Here is a 7,264-nt window from a genome sequence, read left to right as displayed (position 1 = left end):
TCGACGGTCTTCGGGCAGGGGGATTTATAGTCGTCGGTCCGACTCTAGAATTTAATGTCGCCGCTTGACGGTCTTCAGGCTAGGGGGTTTATAGTCGCCGGTCCGACTCTAGAGTTTAACGTCGCCGCTCGACGGTCTTCAGGCCGAGGGGTTTATAGTTACCGGTCCGATTCTAGAGTTTAACGTTGCCGCTCGACGGTCTTCAGGACGGGAGTTTATAGTCACCGGTCCAACTCTAGAGTTTAACATCGTCGCTCGACGGTCTTCAGGCCGGGGGGTTTATAGTCGCCGGTCCGACTCTAGAGTTTAACGTCACTACTCGACGGTCTTCGGGCCGAGGGGTTTATAGTCGCCGATTCGACTCTAGAGTTTAACGTCGCCGCTCGACGGTCTTCAGGCCGGGGGTTTATAGTCGCCGGTTCGACTCTAGAGTTTAACGTCGCCGCTCGACGGTCTTCATGGAGCCTAGCCGTTCGACGTATTCTTTTCTTTTTGATATCATTCCTGCATTCAAAGGGAGCCGAGGAACGGAAAGTACATATAACGAATTACATGGGCACACCTTTCATCCGACTCGGTACGGCTGGAGATGTTTAGCGCTCCATGGTCGTTCTAGTTGTCGTCCATCTTCATCTTCGAGGTAATAGGCGCCCGATCGGAGCTTCTCGATGACCTTGAAGGGCCCAGTCCAGGGTGTCTCCAGCTTGCTCACATCTCCGACCGGCTTCACCTTCTTCCATACAAAGTCGCCGACTTGGAATGCCCTGGAAATCACTCGCCTGTTGTAATTCTGTTTCATTCTTTGCCGGTACGCCATTAGCCGGACGGCTGTTTTGGCTTGCGCCTCGTCTACCATGTCCAGCTCCAGCTGCCTCCGCTCGGCGTTACTCGCGTCATACTGTTGTACTTGATCGGATTCTACTCCGACCTCCACGGGAACGACAGCCTCCCCTCTATACACCAAGTGGAAAGGCATGACCCCCGTTCCCTCCTTAGGGGTAGTGCGAATCGCCCATAACACGCCCGGGAGCTCATCTACCCAGCTGCCACCGATATGGTCGAGCCGAACTCGAAGAATCTGCAAGATCTCCCGATTAGCGACCTCAGCCTTCTCGTTGCTTTGCGAATAAGCCACAGAGGTGAAGTGTTGCTGAATGCCATACCCCTCGCACCATATTCGGAGCTGCTGTCCGACGAATTGTCGCCCATTGTCGGACATGAGCCATTGTGGAATGCCGAACCGGCATATTATGTGCTGCCAGATGAACTTCTTGACCATCTGCTCGGTTATTTTCGCGAGCGGCTTGACTTCAACCCACTTTGAGAAATAGTCTATCGCTACTAGTAAAATTTTCCGCTATCCGATCGCCATGGGGAAGGGGCCTACAATATCCATGCCCCACTGGTCGAATGGGTAGGCTACTGTAGAGGACTTCATCTCCTCCATCGGCCGATGGGAGAAGCTGTGATATCTTTGACAAGAAAGGCAAGTGGCGACGATCCAAGCGGCGTCTTCCTGGAGGGTTGGCTAGAAATATTCGGCTAGCAAGATCTTCTTTGCTAACGACCGGCCGCCGGGGTGTCCTCTACAGGATCCTTGATGCACTTCCTTTAGTATATATTCCGCGTCTTCCGAACTGATACACTTTAGCAATGGACGGGAGAAAGCCTTCTTGTAGAGCTGATCCCCGATGAGGGTGAACCGGCCCGCCCTCCTTCTTAGCAACTGTGCCTCAGCCCGATCGGACTGAGCAGCTCTTGATCGTAAAAATTCCACTATGGTCGTCCTCCAGTCGCTCGGGAACGCGAGACCCTCCATCCTGTCAATGTGAGCCACTAAGGATACCTGCTCGATCGATTGCTGGGTGACGATCGGTGTTATCGAACTCGCCAGCTTTGCCAACTCATTTGTCGCTTGATTCTCCGCTCGGTGGATCTTCAATATGACAACCTCACCGAAGTTGGTTTTGAGCTTGTCGAAGGCCTCCGCGTACAGCTTCAGCCATGTGTTGTTGATCTCGAAGGTTCCCAAGAGCTGCTGAGCGGCCAACTATGAGTCTGAATAAATTAACACCTTACTGGCTCCTATGTGCCGAGCGGCCTGCAATCCCGCTATGAGGACCTCATACTCTGTCTCGTTGTTGGTTGAGCGGTAATCCAGCCGAACGGACAGATGCATCCGCTCTTCTTGTGGTGAAATCAACAGAAGATCGATGCCGCTTCCCTGCCGCGTGGCCGACCCGTCCACGTACACCCTCCAAGTGGCTTCGGGCTCGGGGTTCTGCACTTCGGTGACGAAATCCGCCAAGGATTGCGCCTTAATTGCCGTCCGGGGCTGGTATTGTATGTCGAACTCGCTGAGCTCGGTTGTCCATTTGATTAATCGTCCGGACGCCTCGAGATTGAGAAGTACTCTTCCCAAAGGGTTGTTCGTCATGACGACGATTGTGTGCGCGAGAAAGTAGGGTCGGAGTCTTCGGGCGGCGAGGACTAATGCGAAGGTAAGTTTCTCGAGACCAGTGTAGCGAGATTCAGCGTCCTTTAGGATGTGACTCAGAAAATACACAGGTTGTTCTTCGTCGTCCGACCTTACCAATTCTGAGCCAACAGCATGCTCGGTCGAGGATAAGTATATGTGAAGTAGCTCGCCGATAGACTGCTTGGCTAATACAGGTAACGAGTTCAGATAACCTTCAAAGCTTCGAACGCTCGGTCGCATTCTTCGTCCCACTGGAATTTGGTGGCTCGGCGAAGAATCTTGAAAAAGGGCATGCTCCGATCAGCAGTTTTGGAGATGAACCGTGAGAGAGCTGTTATCCGACCGGTAAGGTGTTGTACTTCCTTCAAATTTCTAGGAGGTGGCATGTTCTGCAATGCCTTTACCTTGCTAGGGTTCGCCTCTATGCCCTGCTCGGTGACGATGTAACCCAGGAAGCGTCCGCTTTTTGCTCCGAACAGACACTTTTGGGGGTTCAGCCTGACTCCGTACTTCTTCAGCGTTCGGAAGGTTTCCTCTATATATGCACAAAGATCCGCCGCTCGGAGTGATTTAATAAGTATAGCGTCAACATATACCTCCAGGATGCGCCCTATCTGCTCCCGGAACACTTTATTCATGAGCCGCTAGTATGTTGCCCCAGCGTTCTTTAGACCGAACGACATCACGTTGTAGCAGTAGGTGTCGTCTGCAGTTATGAAGCTTACTTTCTCCTGATCGTCATGGGCGAGCGACACTTGATGGTATCCCTGATATGCATCCAGCATGCATATTAGCTTGCACCCAGCGTTGAATCCACCATTTGATCAATCCTGGGCAAAGGGTAAAAATCCTTAGGGCATGCCTTGTTCAGATCCCGGAAGTCGATGCAGACTCTCCACTTGTTGCCCGGCTTGGAGACCAGCACCACATTCGTGAGTCAGCTCGGGAATTGTACTTCCCGTATATGGTCGGCCTCCAGAAGCTTCTCGACTTCCGCTCGGATGATGACATTCTGCTCCGCGCTGAAGTCCCTCTTCCTCTGCTTTACGGGTCGAGCGTCCGGTCGGACATGAAGCTCGTGCTGTGCGACGCTCGGCGAGATGCCTGGTAGTTCATGTGTTGACCATGTAAAGACGTCGTGGTTTCGCTGCAGGCATCCGATCAGCTCCTCCCTCTGGCCTACTCTCAGGTCGGATGCAATGAACATGGTGGCCTCCGGTCGGCCAGGATGGATCTACACCTCCTCCTTTTCCTCATACACTAAAGTCGGAGGTTCCTCGGTTATGGTGTTTACCTCTAAGCGCGGTGCTTTCTGAGCGGACCAGGATTCAGCTTGGACCATCTCCACGTAGCATCGTCGAGCTACAATCTGATCTCCACGAACTTCTCCCACCTGGTCCTCCACGGGGAACTTGACCTTCTGATAAAAAGTTGAGACGACCGCCCGAAATTCATTGAGAGTCGGTCACCCCAATATCACATTGTAGGTGGAGGGAGCATCGACCATGATGAAGTTAGTGGTCTGTGTCCTCCGCCGCGGCTCCTCTCCCAACGAAATATCCAGCCGGGCCTGCCCGACCGGAAGAACCTCGTTGCCGGTGAATCTATATAACGGAGTTGTCATTGGAAGCAGCTCAGCTCGGTCAATTTGCAATTGGTCGAACGCCTTCTTGAAAATAATGTTGACCGAGCTGCCTATGTCAATAAATATGCGGTGAATAGTATAATTTGCTATTATCGCTCGGATGATGAGGGTGTCGTCGTGCGACACTTCGACCCCTTCTAAGTCTCTAGGCCCGAAGCTGATCTCGGGTCCTTGTGCTCGCTCCTGGCTGCAGCCGACCGCATGGACCCTTAGCTGCCGAGCGTGTGCTTTTCTGGCTCGATTTGAGTCACCGCCTGTTGGTCCACCAACGATGATGTTGATCTCGCCTCGAGCTGCGTTGCCTCTATTTTCCTCCTCCCGAGCGGAAGGCCTTGCTCGCTCCTGTGAGGCTCGGGGATTGACCCTTGGCGGGTGATGATGATGCCGCTCAGGCGACTCCCTGGCCACCCGCCATCAATTACTCTGGTGTCGAGGTCGCCGCTCAGGTGAAGGTGATTGGCGGAGATAACTTCTCGACGCGGGGTGAGCGATCGGGGGAAGACTCCGATAATCACGGGTGTTGTGGGTGGCTGACTGGTGAAGCGCACAAAACATGGGGGTCCATACCTTTCCTTTTTGCTTGGGCCGGTCGGCTGACACATGTTGGACAGCGTGCGACCTTGTTTCCTGTTGAGGGCGAGCTACCTCCGCGCGGGGCCCCCTCGGTGGCTGATAGTTGGGTGGTGGCCTCTGCTCGGCCGACACTGAAGGTTCAGACGGTGCTTCTTTCCTTCTGGCCGCCTGGGCTTCCTCGACGTTGATATACTCGTTTGCCTTCTTCAGCATGTGGTCGTAGTCTCGGGGCGGATTTCGGATGAGCGAGCGGAAGAAATCCCCGTCAACTAAGCCCTGCGTGAAGGCATGCATCATTATCTCGGACTAGACCACGGGGATATCCATGGCCGCCTGGTTGAAACGCTGGATGTAGGTTCGGAGGCTCTCCCTCGACCCTTGCTTCATTGAAAATAAGCTGACGCTGGTCTTCTGATAACGTCGGCTGCTGGCAAAGTGGTGAACGAATGCCGCTCGGAAGTCCTTGAAGCTCCGAATTGATCCGTCCGGCAATTTTCGGAACCAACGTTGTGTCGAGCCGGACAAGGTGGTGAGGAAGACCCTGCATTTGACTCCGTCGGTGTATTGATGGAGAGTAGCGGCATTGTCAAACTTATCGAGGTGGTCGTCTGGGTCGGTTGTACCGTTGTACTCTCTGATCGCTAGTGGGCGTAATGCTTTGGGAGCGGGTCATGTAGAATCGCCTCGGAGAACTGGCGATTGATCCGCTCGGGGGATAACTCAATCCGAGGCGCCTTCCCCTTCCTGGCATCTAGCACGGGTGCTCCATCGGATGATCCGTGGTTGGCTTGGGCTAGTTCAGATGGAGTCTGGAACAATGCCCGATGGAACGGAATAGGAGCGGGCGGCGCATCTCCCGGGCTACCGGTCTGCCCCTTATTCTGTGCCCATGTGGAGTATTGCTCAGGTCGATCTTCTTGCGCCGCTCGGCCACCTGATGCCGAAGTTGCCTGCTACGCCATCCGCTCGGCTAATTCCTTTTGCTGCTACTGCTCCACTATTTTCGCTGCTCTCGCCTCGATAAGAGCATCGAGCTCCTCCTGAGAAAGCGTCACGGTATGCGGTCGTCCAGCTCCTTCCATCTTCTCCTCTCGGATTTAGGTGTGTTCCCACAGACAACACCAATTTGATCCTGTCCGAGAGTCGAGTAGACGGACACTGGGGACGTGGCGCTCTCTGCTGATTCCGTGTAGACTCTGGGCTAACGTGGACTCCGGTGAACCTGCAGCAAAATCGAGCGGGGAAGGGGATCTTGGCGACGGCCCTCCGACGCTCAAGTCAAGTGAGAAGAAATCGAAGTAGAATAACGAGGCAAAGAGCTACAGTAGATGATCATGCATACCTCCGTCGAAGTCTAGGGATTCTTATATAGGATCCCGGGGGGCGCATGCACGTTTCCCGAGGTGTGCACGCTCCTCAAATCATACCTAAAAATGGAAGTGTCAGAAAAGTGTGTCTGACGCCATACTGCAACCGTCCGAGCATATCTCCGACATGACAGTGGAAACTTCCATCATACGATCTTCTGTCCGGTCTGGTCGCCGACCATGCTGTCTGTCGGCGGCGCATGTTTCGAGAAGGATATCGCCAGCTGTCTATTTTGTCCTCTTCTCTCTCGTCTGTTACTAGGCCGAGTGGGTGAGCCGCTTGGTCGCATACTCGGACCGGAGTATAGCCTTAGTTGTTCGGTATCTCGGCCGAGCGGACTCATCGGTCGGCGCATCGCCTCTTTTATACGAAATCCCCTGAGCATCGGAAACCCTACCTGTGATCGAGTTGTCTTCGCGCCGGCCTGGGCGCTATTAAGGCCGATCGGCGAGGTGACCTCCCCGCTCGGCCAAAACATTGGTCTGCCCATCTTGACTTTGACTTCCACGTGTCATTGACCACTGTACGGCCGGGCCCCCTCCTTCACCACCGGATCAAATAGTATCAATTAGGTCAACCCGAATCCAATAAGACCTTATCCTAGCTTGATTTTTTTATGTTCGATTCGAATCATGTTTTCATGTCAGGTTAGAAACTGTCATATCTAATCACAAGGGATATTTACCCTAGCAGAATAGTCGAGAGCATCCAAATTGACAAAAGGTAATTCACTCGCCCCAGTATTCATTCCCAGATCAATACTGAAGAGATAAATCATATATGACTACTAACCTTAAATAATTAAATATTACATAGAAAATGATAGACATCCAACTCCTAATACGTCAATATTCAAATATCTCAACTTTTAAATATCTAAAAATTCATAATCAAATATTTCGCAACCAGTATCTCACATCCAAATCATTTTTCCGTACTTTTTATTTTGTTTTTTAAATAAAAAAAATCCACATCATCCTTCTATATTTTTTTTTATTTTGTTTTTTAAATAATAAAAAGAAAAGAAATCACCGGATGATTTTAAATATCTCTCCAATAAGATATTTAGAAAAATATCTCTAAAACATCCCCTTCTTATAAAAAATATTCTCACTGAATATTCTGATTCCGTGTGTATTATTTTGTCATATTGATGCATTAAAGTTTTTTAATCATTTGCTTTGATGAATACTTTTCAT

At 51.7% G+C, this 7,264-nt stretch overlaps 1 protein-coding gene across 1 annotated transcript; it reads right to left on the bottom strand.

Annotated features, from left to right (window-relative positions):
* Positions 1-1,528: 1,528 nt before the first annotated feature.
* On the bottom strand, positions 1,529-2,719 carry LOC122054774. The gene is made up of 2 exons (XM_042616209.1): positions 2,123-2,719; positions 1,529-2,038 (listed from the first exon to the last, which is right to left on the bottom strand). The coding sequence occupies exons 1-2, from the start codon at positions 2,717-2,719 to the stop codon at positions 1,529-1,531; spliced, it is 1,107 nt and encodes a 368-aa protein (XP_042472143.1).
* Positions 2,720-7,264: the final 4,545 nt, after the last annotated feature.

Source organism: Zingiber officinale, chromosome 3B, assembly GCF_018446385.1.
Source record: "Zingiber officinale cultivar Zhangliang chromosome 3B, Zo_v1.1, whole genome shotgun sequence".
NCBI lineage: Eukaryota > Viridiplantae > Streptophyta > Magnoliopsida > Zingiberales > Zingiberaceae > Zingiber > Zingiber officinale.
This window is presented reverse-complemented; position numbering and strand designations above follow the sequence as displayed.